The 18,671-nt window shown below is 49.5% G+C and overlaps 1 protein-coding gene across 1 annotated transcript; it reads left to right on the top strand.

Annotated features, from left to right (window-relative positions):
- Positions 1-7,826: 7,826 nt before the first annotated feature.
- Positions 7,827-17,927, top strand: ZNF217 (zinc finger protein 217). The gene is made up of 5 exons (XM_068986841.1): positions 7,827-8,809; positions 8,867-9,228; positions 12,190-12,306; positions 13,170-14,534; positions 17,666-17,927. Exons 1-5 carry the CDS (start codon positions 7,827-7,829, stop codon positions 17,707-17,709), a joined length of 2,871 nt encoding a protein of 956 aa, XP_068842942.1. The 3' UTR covers positions 17,710-17,927.
- The last annotated feature ends 744 nt before the right edge of the window (positions 17,928-18,671 follow it).

The following is an 18,671-nucleotide window of genomic DNA, read 5'->3' as shown; positions in this document are numbered from 1 at the left end:
TTCAAGCTTAAGAATTATACAGTGAGAATGAAGCACATGAGACAGTGTTCTCAACTGACGAGTGTTTGTTCCACTCGAATAAAATAAATGTAAGGAGATTTTAAGTTAAATGACTTTGTGTGGAATACACTGAGTAGTTTTCAAATTACTGAGATGTGTTACAAAATGAAAAAAACCAGCCTGGAGGATATTTACAGAACAGCCACTGAAGTGGATTGAAGGAACCCCAATCATATTAAATATTCTAAATAGTGAAGGGTTTAGTTGCACCGTGTAGATGAAAGTGGTGAGTGCGGAAGGGTCCTGATTCGTTGCCTCCTCTCCAGATCTTTGGGGGAGGGGTGCTGACTGGTTTCAATGCACGTGGAAGAAAGGATGAGTTACACAAAGACAGCAGGAAATTTCTTAAATTTGGGGGAGGGAAGCTCGATCCTTATAGCTGAATAGCCTGATTTTGAGGGGGCAGTGTTAACCCTTCTGACATGTTGGTGAAATGGTGACTTTGGGGAGGAAGGTGATGTGGATTCTTTTCTCCAGCTTTTTACTATAGTTAGGCAAATTTGCAGCGGTATGGAGGGCGGAGGATTTGGAATGGAGGCTGTGAGGGCAGATAGAAATCTGACTTTGAGGAAGTGGGAGGGCTGTGGGGGGGGGCGGGTAGAGAACCATCCTTTCCTAAAATCTGCAGCTCATGGTGAGTAAGCTCAATTCTTACCGAAATCTTCCCAACACATGGAGGGGCACCCCTGCCGGCCAGGTGCCACCACGCACTCCTTTACAGCAGAACGCTCATCAGAACCCCTTAGAAAGTTTGAGCGTTTGTTGGCGGGCTCTTCCAAACAGCCTCATTACTTCCTGCCCAGGGTCACAGCATAACTGAGTTACTGGAAATCTGGGGCCAGTTTGGTAATTTTATGATAAAGTTGAGAAATAAAATTACCAAACCCGAAAAGACAGCTGAATAAGTTGTGTACGAGAGAAGGAGCTTAATCCTGGGGCCTTTGCCGGCAGGGTCCCCTGCTTCTGCAGGAGAGCAGGCCTGCAGTCAGCTGCCAGGGTCTCGATGGGCTCCAGGAGAGCTGGCCGAGCTGTCTCTTGTTTCCAGTGTGTCAGGGAGCCTCAGTTTAGCATCGGTTCTATGGGCTGGAAAGGGAGAGTCCAGGTATGTTTTGTTTCCCAGTCAGCATTTAGGAGAAACGCTTATTTCTTGCTGTATTTCCTGCCTGTGACAAATCAGGATAGCCTCAGAACTGTCAGTTACACCAGAAGAAGCGTTTTTGTGTGTGTTTTAGGTCTGCGGATAAGTTCAGTTCAGTGTGTAAGTCTACTGAGCAGTGATTGTATTAACTGAAGGGAGACATTTTTTTCTTTTTGAAAGCAAATAGGTGATTTGAAAGAGCCAGACGAACAGCTTTAGTATTTACTCAACAGATAGGGAGGGGAATATTTAAATGTGGCTAAAGAAAGATCTTGGGCCTTAAAAAGCATTGCCCTTGTTTATATATAATCTGAAGTTGGGTTAAATTGGGTATAATTAAGAACACTCACCATTTGGCTCTGTGGAAAAAGAGGTGTGGGTGTGTGGGGTAATGGGTAATATAATGGTTATGTATATATATTTGTATTTCTCTATGTGCATATACACACACACACACAGTTATCTCTGTGTGTGCAGCATTTTCTGTGTATAGTTAAAAAATACACTTTTTTTTGGTTCGTTCAAATTGTCTTTAGTTAGTCCTGTTCAAAATCTTTTCTAAATACTTAAGGTAGTACTGGTTAAGTGGTAGTAATAGAAACTCACTGATAGCAATGCTTCTTGCTTAATTAAAAATTAAAATTAATTTCCCTTATAGTTCTCTTTCATGTCAAGATGGAATTTTTAAAAGCCAGTTTACAGGCCACAGTATCTGTTAATGTTGCTATTACTGAAACTAAAGCTAATAGGTGGTGCTTTAAGTTCATAGTAAGATCCTTCGTTGACCTTAATTGATTTAGGGGGAATCAGGCTGGGTTCGTCATCATAACCTGCAGATGTGCTAGCAGGATTATATTTCTACCCTAACTTCGTCTCCCATGTAGAACTGAGCACCTACACTGAATTTCAACAAAGTGAGACTGTCTCGTCACAGCTTCTCAGGCTCTGCCTTTGAATAATCATTCACTTTCGAATAGGTGGTGTTGAATATAAGCTGAATATTTTAATCTCTCTCTTTAGCTTTTAAACATCCTTCCACAGCTATATTAGGAAAGTCAGGTTGACCATCTGCTCAGTGGGTGTGACCTTGGTGATTTCCTTGAAATAGTGTTGAAGGATTTAGTCAGTGGGTTTTGATCACCACTGTAGGTTGCTATGCAGAGTTCTCTTCACTTGTCAGACTAAGGAAAAAAATAGTGTGTGTAAAATAGAGAAGGAAAACCTGTAGAAAAACTGTCAGTTTCCTAGCCAGATCTTGGAGATAATTTTGAAGTTTAAAGGATACAAATGAATGGGCCAGAGGCTAGCAGTTTGTTTAGACTGAATGTTTCAACATCCATTTGGATACCTTGGTAGCTTGGATGACTTGCTGGAATACTGCAAATTACTTGGCTATAAATAGAATTTTTATGTGTTTTTAACAGGTTTTGAGGACTTTGAATACCTTATTGCCGCACACCATGGTAGTAGATATTCCACGTTAGATAACCTGCTCAGCTGGGGTGTGCTGTCTTTGAGGACACTAGTTTGAGAACAGCTGTACATAAAGAACAGTATTTCCAAGTCACTAGGTCAGCAAGGAGGCATTGATAAGCGCACATCATGGTGCTTCTCATTAAGCATAATAGAATGGGTAGTAGTTGCTAATTTCAAGGTCTGTAGGTATTGGCAGAATTCATAGTAACTTTACTCACACATTGACTATCTGCTTTTTAAAAAAATAAATGGCTTAAAGAACACCAGACTTGCATTTTATTTTAGGTGGTTACAGCAGTATGGTTCTTTCTTTTCAATGCTTATGTTGTGGTAAATTAGAAAAAAAAATATCTACTGACGTGATCACAGTATAACTTAGTTTTCTCTCCAGATAGGTTATACTGAATAACCTGTTGCTTTAGGTGTCTGAGGAGTAGATGGCTGACGGTTGAGTGCTGTCGTTAACCTGAGGAAAAGTTAAGATACTGGAAAATTTTCTTGCTGAGCACCTTTGGCTCAGCTTAGTGTGTTCGGACGGCTCCCTCTTCTGCACACTAGCGTTTAGAGGGAGCGTCTCCCCCCGACCCCAGCTCCAGCTCCAGCCCCGTCGGTTGCTGCACGCTGGGGGCCTGTGCGCTCACACTCCCTCCGCTCACACTCCCTCCGTGGGGGGGCTATTGCCAGCATGGCTGCTTTTCATAAGTTGCTACTCAAAGTCTTTGTAGGACGGGCGCCCTGTAAAGAGTTTTGATTTTTGGTGAGTAGCCTGGTCTTGGTAGTTACTGATTCATAGTTTAAGAAGTGTTTTGTCTCCATTGAGTGTCTGTGTCAAGAGTTGAGGGCAGGGACTTCCCTGGGGGTCCAGGGGTTAAGACTCCCGAGGCAGGGGGCCCAGGTTCCATCCCTGGTCAGGAAGCTGAGGTCCCACTCGCGGCCGCCGCACAATGTAGCGGAAAGTAAATACGTAAATAAAACGGAAAAGAGTTGAAGGTATTTGCTGTGAGAGATGACCCTAGTAGGCCTTGCATTTGGGGTTTGGTAGGTCAATAAGAAAGTGAAAGTGAAGTTGCTCAGTCGCGTCTGACTCTTCACGGCCCCACAGACTGTTGCCCACCAGGCTCCTCTGTCCGTGGGATTCTCCAGGCAAGAATACTGGAGTGGGTTACCATTTCCGTCTCCAGGGGATCTTCCCGACCCAGGGATCGAACCCTGGTCTCCTGCATTGGAGGCAGACGCTTTACCCTCTGAGCCACCAGGGAAGTGGCTGTAAGTCCAGATGATGCGGGTTTGCTTCTACTCGTCACCTTTATGGTGTGATTATATGTGATTCATTTTTTATCATCCTCTTAACAATGTAGAATGGTTATTAGATGGCAGCCACAGACAGCCATGTAGAAGTCTTGCTGAGCATTCAAGTTAATTTTAGTGTCAAGCCAGTGAGGTTGGTGAGTGGCCAGGGAGCGGCACAGCCGTGGTGCACACCTGTCCCCGTGGCCCTTTCTGGGCGCTGGGGGCAGCAGTGAGCCAGCTCGCAGGAGGGCTGGCCCTGGGGCTGAAGGCTGGCCCGTCTCGGGTGTCTTTTCAGAGGACAGGAAGGATTGCTGTGAGCCTGGGCCGCAGGCAGTGGGGCACAGCTGATGACTGTCAGGAGAAGGCAGTGGCGCCCCACTCCAGCGCTCTTGCCTGGAGAATCCCATGGACTGGGGAGCCTGGTGGGCTGCAGTCCATGGGGTCGCTAGGAGGCGAACACGACTGAGCGAGTTCCCTTTCACTTTTCACTTTCATGCATTGGAGAAGGAAATGGTAACCCACTCCAGTGTTCTTACCTGGAGAATCCCACGGACGGGAGAGCCTGGTGGGCTGTCTTTGGGGTCGCACAGAGTCAGACATGACTGAAGCGGCTTAGCAGTAGCAGTGACTGTAAGGTTCTGTCCCTTGGCTGGAGGTTTTGCCACCAAAAGACCCCCTGGCCTGGGACGTCCATCCCCCAGCTTCCCGCCCCATCCTGTCCACCCTCTCAGGCAAAACTGAAGCTCTTCTTTTTCTGAAGATTTTTTTCCAGTGTCCTCCTCTACCACTCCTTTGGGTCTTGTGTTGGAAGCTGATGGTGACTTACTTAACCCAGATATTTGAACATTTGAAAGATAAAAGCTGAAATGAAACTGTCAGAAGACAGGAACTTCCAGTATATGCCCCGACCCCACGTGGGAAGTGTACCCACATGACATTTTTCATCCACAGTTGTTGGGAGTTTAGGATTGGTGTCTTTGGTGAAAGATTATTTACAGAAAAGTGGAGTTCCCCAAATCTGACAAATGTCAGATTATTGTCAGATTTCTTAAGTTGAGGTCTGACATGCAGGGCTTTGATTTTTGTCAAATCAGGACATTAAAAAAAAACAACAACCCTCAAACCCTTTCCTATCGCCACTCTTTGATTTTATAAGAAGGGCATTTTGGCACCAAAAAGTAGAAAGGGTCTTAAAGACAGGCTTTATTCAGATTGAGATGGATCCCTGCAGCTGTGCCCTCCTCAAGTCACCGCTCTCGTTCTCACTCAGCTGTCGGCCAGGGAAGAGTGCCGCCGGGGTTTGAGAGCTGCTTTTCCAGAGTGTGTGCTATTACTTTCTCCAGTTACAGTATTACCTGGGACACTCACATTCAGTAAATATTTGCTGAAGGAGTAAATGACTACACTGAAACCTAAAGGATCACTCAGCAAATCCAAATAATCGTCTCACATCTTGATCAGCATGATCACAGAGTTACGTCTACCCATGAAGTGTGTCTAACCCCAGGACCATGGATATTTTGAACTCTGCAAATGGTCCTGTGATTCAACCACCCGCAGTGAGTGGACGGAGGAAGACGGGTATGCGGTGGTGACAGCTTCAAGGCTGCAACTCAGCCAGGACTGGAACTCGGGCCCCTGGAGTGTTCTGTGCTGCCCAGCAGCTGGCAGTCCAGTCTGTGTGTTTCTCCTCCATTGTGAGTGCGACAAAAGGCCAAGAAACTAAAGATAGAACACTTCAGTCCATTCTCTCTTTACCCTAAACTTTGATCTGCAGGCTTATGCAGAAAAGCTTAACGTTGAAGACCTAGTTTTTACTCCTGACCAAAAGATAACAGGGAGTAGGAGGATTTTCTTTTTCCGGGTGTGAAGAAGGGGAAGAAATGTTTCCTCCTGTTCTGAGCCCACTGGCTCCTGCTCTTTGAGGAAGTGGAGAGGAGGAAAGGGTGTGTGTGTGTGTGTGTGTGTGTGTGTGTGTGTGTGTGAGACCTGTTGACTATGTGAAAACTGTGTGACCTGTTGTGTGTGTGACCTGTTGACTATGTGAAAACTGTGTGTGTGTGACCTGTTGTGTGTGTGTGACCTGTTGACTATGTGAGAAATGTGTGTGTGTGACCTGTTGACTGTGAAAACTGTGTGACCTGTTGTGTGTGTGTGTGACCTATGTGAAAACTGTGTGTGTGTGACCTGTTGACTGTGAAAACTGTGTGACCTGTTGTGTGTGTGACCTGTTGACTATGTGAAAACTGTGTGTGTGTGACCTGTTGTGTGTGTGTGACCCGTTGACTATGTGAGAAATGTGTGTGTGTGACCTGTTGACTATGTGAAAACTGTGTGTGTGTGTGTGTGACCTGTCGATGATGTGAAAACTGTGTGTGTGACCTGTTGATGATGTGAAAACTGTGTGTGTGTGTGACCTGTTGACTGTGAAAACTGTGTGTGTGTGTTACCTGTTGACTGTGAAAACTGCTCACCTTGAAGGTGGAGGGTGTTGGCTTCACAGGTTAATCCTTCTGCAAGTGTGAAGATTTGCTCCCAGCTCAGAGCCTGCAGTTCAGTCAGGTCGTCCATTTTGCACCTGGCCAACACATACGTGAAAGGTGGATTGAAAATGAGAAGGCCTGTTTTCTGATGGAAGCCTAAGCAATGTTCTGCCAGCCGTGTTGAGAATCTTATTTAAAATGTGTGCATTCATGAAGCAGCTTTTTGTCTGTATTTCCTTATTTGTAGCCCGGGCAAGGAAGTCTCACCCCAGAGCCCACTGAAGGCAGAAGGTTGTTAAAAGCAAATGGGTTTGGGCAGTGGAATGAGGGGCATGGTGTCCAGTGGTTCAAAATATATCAAGGTTCTGTGTGGCCAGGATGAGAAACTGTTCTAAAATGTGTTTCTTGAATGGGGATTTTAGGAAAGGTTCCTATTTTTCAGTGCTTTTCTTGGTGATTTAGGTTATGTGTAATCCACCAGTGTGCTTTTAGGCATTTGCATTTCTTGTGTATTTGTCTATAAGAAAGTATGAAACTCTGGCTTTTAAGATTTTGCCTCAGGTGCTTTCATTGTTTTTTTTTTTTTTTTTAGAAGTCTGTAGACTTGTAGAGATTGTTTGTAAGGGTATACGTCATGCATTTTAGTGGCAGTTAAAACATATTAAGCTGAATTTGATCATTTCTGTTCTGAAACTTGACATTTTTCATTTAAATCATTGAAGCGCCGGTGTAACTGTGCACTTGTGGTTTAAGGGCTACTGGATGAAACACTAAAGGTCTAAGTAATGAGCATGTGTAGCAGGATGCTCTGTACAGAGCACTGTTCCCTAAAAGGGAAGCCGCTGAATCGGGTCTCTTCTCTGCCTCGTGGGGAAGGCCACTGTGAGCCATGGTCCCTCTTCCCTCCTTCCTGACTGGATCCCAGGGGAAGGCCACTGTGAGCCATCGGCCCGCTTCTCTCCTTCCTGACTGGAGCCCACCTTTTTCACCTTTTTTTTTCTCCTCCAGGTTTTGGAAGGCCCTTGTCTCCAGGTTGCTGGAAGTGACTTCTTGCTCAGCAGAATCAGCCGCTCGGTGAAGACAGAACTCATGCTTAGCGCTGACTCGGCTCTGCGTCCGCCACCGGGGAGTCTCTCTGCCTGGTCCTAGAGAGAGCCAGGGATCGGCGTTGTGACTGAGCTTCCTGGACTTGCAGAGACACGACGGTAGAGGAATACACACTTTGTTTTGAATTTTTACAACAAATATTTGGTCTAGTTTGGAAGCCTCGGGCTACTGGGTGCGTGAGTGACAAGTCTTTGACAAGTGGCCTTATTCCAACTCCAGAGATTCCTCAAGCAGATTCTAATTTTATATACACTCCTCAGGAGACAGGAAACATGCCAACCCAATCCCTCTTGGTGTATATGGATGGACCGGAAGTGATCGGCAATTCCCTTGGCACCCAAATGGAGCTTGATGACGCCATGCCGATCAAAGGGGCCGCCGCGGCCCCCTTCCGAGCCGCGCAGGAGAAGGGCGTCGTCCAGGTGGAGGGGCACATGCCCCTGGACTGCATGTTCTGCAGCCAGACCTTCACGCGCGCCGAGGACCTCAGCAAACATGTCCTGCTGCAGCACCGGCCCACCCTTTGTGAGCCTGCCGTCCTGCGCGTCGAAGCCGAGTATCTCAGTCCTCTGGATAAAGTTCAGGTGCGCGGCGAGCCTCCCAAGGACAAGAGCTGCAAGGAGAGCGAGGAGCTGAGCTGTGAAGTGTGCGGGCAGACGTTCCGCGTGGCTTTCGACGTCGAGGTCCACATGAAGAAGCACAAAGACTCGTTCACGTACGGGTGTCACATGTGCGGCCGGCGGTTCAAGGAGCCCTGGTTTCTGAAGAATCACATGCGGACGCACACGGGCAAGTCGGGGGCAAAGAGCAGGCCGCAGCCCGGCCTGGAGAGCCCGGCGACCATCAACGAGGTGGTGCAGGAGCCCGCGGCCGAGGGCGTCTCCTCGCCGTACAAGATCTGCATGGTCTGCGGCTTTCTGTTTCCGAATAAAGAAAGTCTCATCGATCACCGGAAGATGCACACCAAAGAAGCTGCTTCCGGGCCCCGTGGCCCGCAGACCGAAGCCCCGCAGGAAGGCATGCTGTCGCCGGGGGCGGAGCTGCTGCAGTTCCTGAACCTGAGACCCGCGTCCCCTGCCGAGATCGCCAAGAAGCCGGCCAAGTGGATACCTCAGCTGGACCCGTTCACCACCTACCAGGCCTGGCAGCTGGCCACCAAGGGCAAGGTGGCCGTGTGCCGGGAGGTGAAGGAGCGGCAGCAGCCGGGCCAGGAGGGCAGCACCGACAGCGACGAGCCGTGCTCCGACAAGGAGGAGCCGGGGGAGGCCTGGAGCGGCAGCAAGAGCCAGCCGGAAGGCTCTGGAAAGCCCAGGACGAGCAAAAGCGGTTGCCCCGGCCTCTCCCAAGACAAGGAGAAGTCCAGACACCCCCATGGCGAAGTGCCTTCTGTGGACGCGGACCCCAAGTTGGCCAGTAGTAAGGAGAAGCCGACCCACTGTGCCGAGTGTGGCAAAGCCTTCCGGACCTACCACCAGCTGGTGTTGCACTCGCGTGTGCACAAGAAGGAGCGCAGGGCCGACGCCGGCTCGCCCCCTGCCGCCGCCACGGACGGCAGGCAGCCCAGGACATGCTCCCCGGAGCTGCCGCCCACCCTGGAGGACAGCGGGGCCCTGGACCGGGAGGCTGGGTCTGAAGATGGCTCCGAGGACGGGCTCCCAGACGGGCTGCACCTGGGTGAGCTGCCCCCCGCCCCCTGCCCCTTGCCCCCTGCCCCCCGCCCCCTGCCCCCCGTCTGGTCCAGCAGGGAGGACACGGCCCACTGAGGGCGGGTTTGGGTCCTGGCTCCTGGTCTCACCCTGTTGTAAAAGTCCCTAAGCTCTCAGGGCCTTCGTCTCCTTTCTGTAATAGGGTGGCCTTAAAAGGCCTGTCGCGGTTTCTTCCTGCTCTGAGTGATGCGATGTCATGTTTTGCTAACAGAGGCCCCACGTTAGCTCACCTGGCGCGTGTGCTGCGCCACAGCGGGGCAGAGGCCTGGGGTGCTGCTGTTAACTCAGTCACTCCAGCAGGGAGTGAACACATCAAAGTTCATTGAAAGATCTCATCTGTTTAGTCACAATTCTGGCGTTCTTATGGCACTTAGAGGAAACGGAGGCCGTCGCCGAGGGCCTGTTGGTGGGTCTCTCCGGTCCAGGGGGCACCGTCCAGGGCAGAGTGTCCCACTTGTGCTTCAGGTCTCGCCCCTCTTCACACAGCTTTTCTCTCCTTTTAGTAATCTTTTATTGACTAGAGGATTCTGCTGCTGGAGCTCAGCTGATAAACCCATGCCAGGTCAGCCGGGGAATGATGAGAACAGGAGTCAGTCCTAGGAAAATAGTGTCCTTTACAGAGGTGGTCTCGGTTTAAACATACGCTGGCGTCTCGTGTGGTGAGTTGGCTGTGTGTTGATGTCTCTTAAGAGACCCAGTGGGAACGTGACCGGATAATACATCTTCTCTCAAGCCGGTGCCCAGTTTCTGTCCTGATCACATGATGGGGCTGAGGGTGGTAGTTTTCATAGCAAATATTCAGCGTGTTTTGAGTTTCCTTGGAGACAGGAAACGTAGCACTTGGCATGCTTATAATCTTCAGGTGTAGAAATCTAGAAAATGCATTAGATGCCTTGATGACATCATAAAAATGACTTTAAACATAGCCTTCTAGTCTTCCAAGTGGTTCCTTAGGAACAGCGGCAGCGCTTTGCTGCTTGTGATGAAAGAGACACCCCGCTGCCCGAGCGCTGTGAGTGGGTGGTCGCGCTTGCCCGTGGGTGGTGTGGGGAGGACCGAGTGGATGGTTGCGTTTGCCTGAAGGCGGCATGGGCAGGACCCAGTGGGTGGTTGCGTTTGCCCGTAGGTGGCGTGGGCAGGACCGAGTGGACGGTCGCGTTTGCCCGTGGGCGGGACCGAGTGGAAAACCTGGGCCCTGTCGGTGGGCGGCTAGGATGGCCCATAATAGCTGGGAGCACCAAGACTTGTGTTGGGTCTGGTTACGTCTTGCTTAACCTTTCTTTGCCCGATTTCCCTGTTTACACAATTGGTTCATCAACCCTTATCTTCCACCTCCCAAGGATGATTTCAGCTGCCTATTTATAAAAGTCTTTTATAAAGGACAGCACAACAGAGTCACTGGTGAAGCTAGAGAGAAGCAGGAACCAGGCAGACAGGACATTTCACACCCTTTGTGTTGGAGCGAAGGCATTTCGTAACTCTGGATGTGACGCAGCGCACCATAAATCCGGACGCACAGCTGGAAGTAGTAAACTGCTGTGACATGCAAGCTCAGCTAAAGTCTTGGCGAGCTGGGTGTGAGTGTCAGAGGAAGAGCTGGGCGCTCTGTGAGGGGTTGGGTCCCCTGAACCCACACTGTGATGGGCCTTCTGGCCTAGACTGACCTCACTGTGATCTACTGCGAGCCTGGCTTTCTTCAGATTTACTTTCACGATCAAAAAGCAAAGTAAATGGTTTATTGTTTTCAACTTTTATAAACTGGATTAATAATAGTGATTCACGTAAGTTGATTTTTTAAGTCCTCGTGACACCTTTTTAGACCAAAGGTTGTTTCTGCTATCTTCCAGTATTTGGAGGTGGCTATACTGTCTTCTGGAGAAGGCAATGGCAACCCACTCCGGTACTCTTTGCCTGGAAAACCCCGTGGACGGAGGAGCCTGGTGGGCTGTGGTCCATGGGGTCGCACAGAGTCGGACACGACTAAAGTGACCTAGCAGCAGCATCATACTGTCTTCACGGAAGTTCAGGGGTGACAGAAGTTATGTGATCCTGTCTCTCTTGTTTTTAAGTCATGCCCCAAGGCTTGTGGGATTCTAGTTCCCCCATCAGGGATTGAACCTGGTCCTTGGGCCATGATAGTGTGGAGTTCTGACTGCTGGACCATTGGGGAATTCTCTCTTTACTCCCGTCTTTATGGTACCTGGGAGCTCACCGAGGCTTCTTATAAGCTGCTTTTTAAAATCAGTGAAGTCTATAAATCTAGACTTCAGAATGTGGACAGAGCCAGGTAGAGGCCCTTCAGTTGGAAATTCCAGGGTTTCCAGGCAAAAGGATGAGTTATGGTGAATTTACAGATGCCCCGTCTTCTGCTTCAGCCACACTGATGGGTGTGATGTGACCAGCGGTGACAGGAGGTTCACGCGGAGCTCAGGGTCCTGCTGGACAAGCTGGGGTGTGACTGTAGCGCCTGGGCCTGCCTCAGGGGACCTGTGTCTGCTCCACTGTCCTGATTGTGGACAGAGGGGTACAGATTGTGATTCGTCAAGGTTGCCCATGTGAGCACTTGCGAATAATATGATCTGCTTTCCAAAATCTGCTTTGCTGAATTTTGACAAACTTTCCTAGGTGTTTGCCCAGGGCCAAACTTTTAAAGATTAAGTTGTGCCTGCTGCCCTCTAGTGGTAACTGGCCATGAAGAAGGGAATCGTCAACAGTGAACTCGGCTGTGCTCACAAAACAAAACTGTTGCACACAGGCTTTAACGCTGCACACAGCCTCAAAGCAGCACTTGGCTGTTTTTAGCCAATGCCTAATATAAAAGTTATTTCAGATTTTCCAAAAATGTTCTACCAAGAATCTTTAAGTCAGCTTGCCCTGTTCACATCCTTGAGCTATCTTCTTACATGGATATTTTTGTTTCTGTTTTAAGATAAAAATGATGATGGAGGGAAAATGAAGCATCTTACATCCTCAAGAGAATGTAGTTATTGTGGAAAGTTTTTCCGTTCAAATTATTACCTCAATATTCATCTCAGAACGCATACAGGTAAGGCACCCCTTACGCTTGTTCACTGCATGTATCGGCTCAGGACTGCGATGCAGCCCTGAGTCTGGTTTTTGCTGTTGTCCAGATGCTCTTCTGGATGCTCGGGGCAGCTCAGGAGCAGACCTGTAGCCTGTTGGTCTGCAGCTGTCGCCTTGCTTCCTTTAGGCTCATTGTAACTTCAGCTGTCTTCTTGCGAAGTTGGTCTCTTGTTTAATGCCTGATTCCTTTATCCTCACTCCCATCTTATTGAAATCTCTAATATTTTTAAATGTCACGGCTTTATTATGCTTTAGAAGGAAGTTAATACTACTGAATCATCTTTGGTTTGTGTTTATTACTGCTACTTTCTGGCACTCTGCCGGGCTTGGGGGATCTTAGTTCCCCCCAGCAGGTGATTAAAACCGTGATCTTGGCAGTGAGAGCTTGAAGCCCTGACCACTGAACCACCGGAGAATTCTCAGTCATCTTTTCCTTAGGTTGTGGAAGCAGCTGTAGCATAATGGTTTGGGAGGCCATGTGGACTCGAATTTGCATCTCTTCTGCTCATTGGCTGTGCAGTCATAGGCAGATTAACTTTTCCGCGCTCTCATTTTCTTAGCTGTAAAGATGGGATAATATTCACTCGCATAGGGCTATTACGAAGATTAAATGAGATCATTTTAAGGTGTGCTTTTAAATTTTTAAATGGAAGACACATGTTCACATTTTCAAATATTTGGGGTAGAAAGAGTCATAACCCCACGACTCATGAGACCTTCTGGATGAGAAGATTCACAGACAAGGGAAGAGGGAAGAATCTGCTCTCTGTCGTGTGTTGATGCTTTTCGTAAGCGTGTGTAGTAAAGTGACACTTCTCGTTTTAGGTGAAAAACCATACAAATGTGAATTCTGTGACTACGCTGCAGCACAGAAGACCTCCTTGCGGTATCACCTGGAGAGACATCACAAGGACAAGCAGATGGACGCTGCCGCAGACGGCAAGAGCGACGGGAGACCCCAGGAGGCCGAAGATGCACTCCTAACCGCCGACAGCGCGCAAACCAAAAATTTGAAAAGATGTTTCGACGGTGCCAAAGATGTTAAAGGCAGCCCACCCGCAAAGCAACTGAAGGGGATGGCCCCCGCCTCTCAGAGCGTCCTGGGCGGCGCCCTGCTGGCGGCAGTGCACAGGGAACCTCAGGATTTCAGCGGGGATGCAGTGGCTGACGGTGCCGAGAAGCTGAGCAAGGCCCCCGGCCCCGCGTACTTGGACGCCTTGAAGAAGAGGCCGCCCGCGGACCCTCAGGCCAGCCCCCTGGTGTGCAGGACCGAGGCGGCCACAGCAGCCCGCCACGCGCAGCTCGGGCCCCGGGAGAAGCGGGCGGCCGACGCAGGCTGCCAGGAGAAGCCCCTAAACCTGTCCCTCGGCGCCCCGCACGGGGGCGCGGGGGCGCCTCTGGGCAGGAGCGTGACCGCCAGCAGCACCTGCCCCTTCTGCACCTTCAAGACCTTCTACCCGGAGGTGCTGACGATGCACCAGAGGCTGGAGCACAAGTACCACCCCGACGCGCACAAGAGCTGCCGGGGCAGGGCTGCGCTGCGCAGCCGGCGGACGGGCTGCCCGCCGGCCCTGCTGGGCAAGGACGTGCCCCCGCTGCCCGGTGCCTTCAGGCCCAAGCCGCGGCCGGCCGCCCCGGCGCAACCCAAGCCCGCGCCGGCCGAGCGGCCCGCGCCCGGCACCCAGGGGCCCAGCAGAGCCCCGCCGCCCCCGCCGCCCGCGGGCGCCGACAGCACTTTAGCCCCTAGCAACCTCAAGGCGCTGCGCCCGCTGCCACCGCCCGGCCTCGGGGTTCCGGGGCCCGGTCCTGCCCGCACGCCGCCCGAAGCGCCGCCCTGCAAGGCAGGCCTGGAGAAGGCGCGGCGGCCGGAGCCGCAGCCCGCCGCCGACGCCACCAGGAGCGACGGCTCCTGGGCGCCCGCGCGGGACTACGCGTGCGGCCGCGGGGGCGCTGAGCCGGGGGAGCCGCTGCCCAAGCGGCCGCGGGTCGCGCCGGAGCCGCCCTGCGCGCCGTGCCGCCGGCCGCCCGAGCTGCCGCAGTACCGCGTGGTGCGCGGGCTGGCGTCCCTGCTGCCGCCCGAGTGCGCCTGCGCGCCGCCCGCGCCCCCCGCGCGCCCGCGCCCCGCGCCCGGGCCCGCCTTCGCCGCGCTGCTACCCTGCGCGCCCGCCGCCGCCGCCGCCGCGCTGGAAGGTGGGCGTCCTCGGGGGACCCTAGGGGGGCAGGGGGAGGGCCCTGGCGCAGCGGCCCCTTTTCCAGCTCCTGCTGGGCTGGGCCGAGGGCAGCGGGGCCCAGGGGCTGTACCCCCTTGCAGTGCCGAGTCAGGTGTCCTTGACGCCTAGCCCGCGTGCATGGCAGGGCGCGCAGCCTGCCCGCCCCTGTGATCAGCGCGGGTCGGGCGCCCGTATAGCGGGCTCGGGGCCCCTCGCAAGCGCTCTGTGGGCGCGCCAGGCCCTTCCCAGGCTGCTGGGTCCCTTTGGTGTCCAGACCTAGGGAACCGCGCTGCCGGTTTTGGCCAGGGCTCAGCCTGAAGTGAATGTTAGAGCGCAGTCTTCCCCGTGTTGCTCCCCCGATGCCCACAGGTACCTTGAAGGCCCTTGTCCCCGCAGAGGCGGTTTTAAAGCCCTTGCTGCATCGGACGTGTCTAGCACACAGCCGAGTCTGTGAGAGTGGGTGAGACAGGTGTGGGGACCTGTCCTGCTCGGTGAAACCGCAGTACCTTCCCTGATTATAAGCTCTGCAGGTTTCTGCGCCCAAAGGGACGCATCCATTTTAAACATCCCCGTTTGTATTAATTTGAAATGAAAGGTTCTGGGTGGTGACAGTCTGTATCAAAGATGGCTTGATGTCAGTTGATCGGGGGATAGCTAATTAGAAAACACTCTCTTTCACACAGTCCAGTGACTTTTATAAAAATTTTGATGAAAAAAATAATCTCTGCAGCCTTTTGATTAGAAGTGTCCCTTTCCCCCCACTCTGCATTTAAAATGGACATGAGTCATAATTGTGTCTTTCACTTGAAGAGAAAAGGCTGTGTGTTGCAAGTAAATCGGTCTTTTTCTCCCCTCCTCCACACAGTTTTGGTTCATGATACACAAAGGCTTAAAATATGTTGCCATTTTGGCTTTTAATTTTTAGTAGCACTTAGATAATTTTACCATTTAGTGACTTTAAAATTCTAAGCTAAGAAATGTCTTCCTGGCAATTAACATTTTACCTTGTAACTAACTTTATAATACATGTGGATCATATGTGTTCTGGTCACTTTATCAGGAATTTTGAAAATTGACTTCTGACAACCCACACATTGTTAAGCTTAATTCTAAATGCCCGTTTACACTTTTTTTTCCTCCAATCAGGAAAAAGGCCTGTATCCTATCAACACTTATCTAGCAGCATGCTACAAAAGAGAAACTATGAGAATTTTATTGGGAACGCACATTATCGACCAAATGACAAGAAAACTTGATTTCCTGTTTGGGGGATGAAAGGTGAGCACATACACTGTATTGGTTTTACCTGATTGAAAACAAACCATGTAACTTACCCAGTATAATATCACAAAGTAAAATTGCTTTTAACTTGAATTTTGAAGTGTTTTTAAAACAGCCCTCAGGGTATCTGGATATCAGTGGTGATCATGGTAAAGTAGCAAAAGCAACTGAAATTTACTGAGGGTTTATTTCATGCTAGGGGTTGAATGAATTGTTTATCATCATGAGCTAGTTTAGTCCTTCTTAGAGCCTTAGGCCAACTGCCTGCCATCAGTTTTTGTTAATAAAGTTTTATTGGGACACAGCCACTTCCTTTCCTTTAGATCGTCTGTGGCTTCCTGGGGCCACAAAAGCAGAAATGGATCATTGTGACAGGGGCTTCATTGTCTGCAAAGCCGAGAGCTGTCTAGCCAGTTATAGGAAAAGTTTGCAAATTCCTGAGTTAGGAGACTCTGTGCCCCCTTTACAGATGTGGAGACTGAGACTTGGCTTATGTAACTTGCCCAGCACCTTCCTCTGTTTTTTGGTCCTCGGTCTGCAAAATCCAAGGCCTGGGCCCCACCCCTCCAGTTTAAGTGCTTGTTCAAAACCCTTATAAACCCTTAGCAGGAGCAGCAGCGGGACAGAGCAAGGAGGTTTATTTTGACTTTCTGGTTCACACGGCAGGTGTATCTAGTGGTGGCTACCCCGAAGCTTCAGGTGGTGCTCTTGGAGTTGTGCACATGTTGATTTAGTTACTTCCAAGTTTGGGCAGAGGGCATGGCATCTGTGTGAGAGTTAACAATAAAGTGACTGGAAAGACTGGGGCTCATGGACAGATTTCATCCCCTCCCAGACAGCTCTCGTTCTGGTAATCACTACCATATCCTCGTGGAGCAGACTCTTGACCCAGCGCCTGCGAGATCTGGATTCAGAGAGAGAGACACGTGGACCAGGGCAGAGTCTCTCCTTGCAGTTTTCCCTGGAGCACATGGGCCTGTCCGTCTGCGTCCTTCTTTCCCGCTCAGGTGATGCCAGTGGTATGAGGCTGGCATCATCGCAGAAATGGGATTAGATCCACTCTGCCTTGAAACATAAACACGATTTATGGGTGGTTATTTGCACTGTGTGTAGCAGCAAGTGGGGCCTGTCGTGTATGTGACCAGCTCCCGCCTCTGGGCTTCTCTGCTTGCCTTTCTCTCTACTCTGGAACATCCTTTCCACACCCTCCTGGCCAAACGACCTTGTTCTGGTGCTTAAGCTCATGTATTTCTGTAGCATGTTTGCGGGGAGCTGGGCCTTCGCTGTTCACGCTCCCTCTGCGCTGTGGTTCATACCTTTATGCCCACCTGACCTCTGTCCCTGACGTCCACCCTGAGCAGTGCTGAGGTGGTGCCTGGCCCAGGGCTGGGAATTTCAGCTGTAAAACTCCATAGACGTTGGCCAAACAGTGTTACACGTGTTTTGTGCCCTGTCCTTCTCATGGAGGAGGTTATTATTGAGTCTTGTCTTAAATACCTGTGGTCTGTGCCATATATTTTCCTTTTGTTAGGTATAAATTTCCAGAGTTTCCTATAGGAGGCAGCTGACTTGACACCTGTATCTGATGTAAATTCTTGTTGGTTAAATCATCTTCATTAAATCACTGTTCATTGTACGTGAGCATATCCTAAATGGTGCAGCTTATTTATTCAGACTCCCGAGACTTGGTTAAAAATTTAAGCTTAAATGGAACTCATTGCATTTCTAGACCTTTTTAGTTCTGTGTATTTGTTACACTTTTAAAAAACTTTTGTAAACTGTATTTAGTTTTATTCTAATCATGTTTTAAACCTTTTTTTTCCCCCTTAGGTCTTGATGGATATAAATGTGTACTCTCCATGAAATTAAATTAGTTCATCCTTTGAAAAAGCAAATGTTGAAAGCTACTGAAATAAGCTGTGATTGTACTGTATATATAACACATAAAGGAACACTACGGTTTTGTAAAGTTGTTAACTTTTGTACCAAATAGCAATAAAAACTATAGTTGGAAGAGTTGGGTTGTACACAAATAGAGACTGGACATCATCTCTGTTTTGCCCCGAAAAATATGATTTTTAGAATTGACCAAATAAGAAATGGAGTTTTTTTTTTTTTTTTTTTGCATACTTGAGCGCTGCTGAAAAGAAATCATTTGGGTTGGGGGGTGGGGTGGGGAGAAAGTATATAACGCTTGCACCTCAGGTAAAAAATTTGTAGATATATGTTGTAAACCTGCTTGTTTAAATCCTGTGTGTGCTCTTCTCCTCTGATGTTGCTCATCACTCTGAGCTCTTTTCTGCTATTTGTCCTCTTTCATCTAAAATGTACGGTTTTTTTTTTTTTAATCTCAATGATTTGTATTATGTTAAATCCTCTGCTGTCTGTTGTCTTAATGGAATTGTTAACGGAAACATCGACCGTCTATGAATGGATATGTGCTGCACATACCAAGACCAGCCTTTCTGTAGTTGGTGCCCTTCTATTGCAAATTTTGGAAGGTCGTCTGAGGCAGACCCAGACCCATGGAATCCTCTTCTCGGGGGATTGGTGGGGGGAGTTTTAAGTGTGTGTATCTATAGAGAAGCATTTCCTCTAGGCCAGCCACACACTCAGTAAACGTACCGAATTATTTGTGGAGTTACTTAGTTTTCTATCCAATGAATCATTTTTGTTGGAAAATTCTGGCGTTTGCCTGAATTAGTTATATAAAAATATAAAGGCTAAATTATACATGTGATTTACGTATATTGGAAGCAGTTTTTAAATGAAAGTTGAGGGGTAAATTTTAGGTTTGCCTCTGGTAGTCTTGGTGTGTCTGGCGCGTCCCTTGGGT

The sequence above is a fragment of the Capricornis sumatraensis genome, chromosome 15 (genome assembly GCF_032405125.1).
Source record: "Capricornis sumatraensis isolate serow.1 chromosome 15, serow.2, whole genome shotgun sequence".
Classification (NCBI taxonomy): Eukaryota; Metazoa; Chordata; class Mammalia; order Artiodactyla; family Bovidae; genus Capricornis; species Capricornis sumatraensis.
The sequence above is the reverse complement of the archived record's forward strand: the minus strand, read 5'-3'. Positions and strand labels throughout refer to the sequence as shown.

Coding starts and splice junctions, on each gene's coding strand:
- ZNF217 (XM_068986841.1), top strand. CDS start 7,827: ATGCCAACCCAATCCCTCTTGGTGTATATGGATGGACCGGAAGTGATC. Junction 8,810..8,866: donor CCGTGCTCCGACAAGGAGGA/GCCGGGGGAGGC, acceptor TGGAAAGCCCAG/GACGAGCAAAAGCGGTTGCC. Junction 12,307..13,169: donor TCATCTCAGAACGCATACAG/GTAAGGCACCCC, acceptor TTCTCGTTTTAG/GTGAAAAACCATACAAATGT.